The sequence below is a fragment of the Primulina tabacum genome, chromosome 11 (genome assembly GCF_025594145.1).
Source record: "Primulina tabacum isolate GXHZ01 chromosome 11, ASM2559414v2, whole genome shotgun sequence".
Lineage (NCBI taxonomy): Eukaryota > Viridiplantae > Streptophyta > Magnoliopsida > Lamiales > Gesneriaceae > Primulina > Primulina tabacum.
In genome coordinates this window covers 14,921,784-14,922,633 of record NC_134560.1, presented here as the reverse complement: position 1 = coordinate 14,922,633, position 850 = coordinate 14,921,784, and the positions used below count along the sequence as shown (strand labels likewise).

The 850-nt window shown below is 44.4% G+C and overlaps 1 protein-coding gene across 1 annotated transcript; it reads right to left on the bottom strand.

Moving 5' to 3' along the window:
- On the bottom strand, positions 1 to 525 carry LOC142519653 (uncharacterized). The gene has a single exon (XM_075622688.1). The coding sequence runs from the start codon at positions 523 to 525 to the stop codon at positions 1 to 3; it is 525 nt and encodes a 174-aa protein (XP_075478803.1).
- Between the last annotated feature and the right edge of the window lie 325 nt (positions 526 to 850).

The window sequence follows — 850 nt, the reverse complement described above, 5'->3', positions numbered from 1 at the left end:
CTAAATAAAAGGATCCCGAGCTGATTTGCGGGTGATTTTATAAGGTCCTTCCCACCGAGCTTCCATTTTCCCAACATCCCCAGCAGGGTTGACTTTCTTCATGACTAGATCCCCTACTTGGAAGTCTCGGATCCGGACTTTTCTGTTATATGATTTCATAACCCGGCTCCTGTATGCCTCCATCCGAATGAACGTTCGGTCTCTCTTTTCTACTACCAAGTCTAATTCCATGGCTCGGCTTTGGTCATTATTATCCGGGTAAGATTCTACCCTGGAAGAAGTTTGTCCGATCTCAACTGGAAGGACTGCTTCAAAATCATATACCAAGCTGAAATGAGTTTCTTGAGTAGGTGCCCGGGGAGTGGTTCTGTAAGCCCATAGAATACTGGGTAATTCTTCCACCCAATCTTTTTCTTTGCCTTGTAGCCTGGTTTTTAGCGCTTGTACAATAATTCTATTGACAACTTCTATTTGGCCATTAGCTTGAGGATAGGCAACGGAGGTGAAAGACTGAGTGATCTTCATTTCCCGGCACCATGATATAATTTCTTTGCCCTGAAACTGTCTCCCTTGTCCGAGATCAGTCTTCTGGGTACTCCAAACCGGCACACAATGTTCTTCCACAAAAATTTTAAAACTTCCTGCTCAGTGATTTTAGCAAAGGGCTCAGCTTCTACCCACTTGGAAAAATAATCAACAGCTACTAACAAAAATTTCTTCTGAGTCCGAGCAATTGGGAAAGGACCTACAATATCCATGCCCCACTGATCAAAGGGGCAAGATGCCCAAATAGGCTTCATGAGAGTGGCCGGGCTGTGCCGAAATTTGAATGATGTTGACATCCCTCACA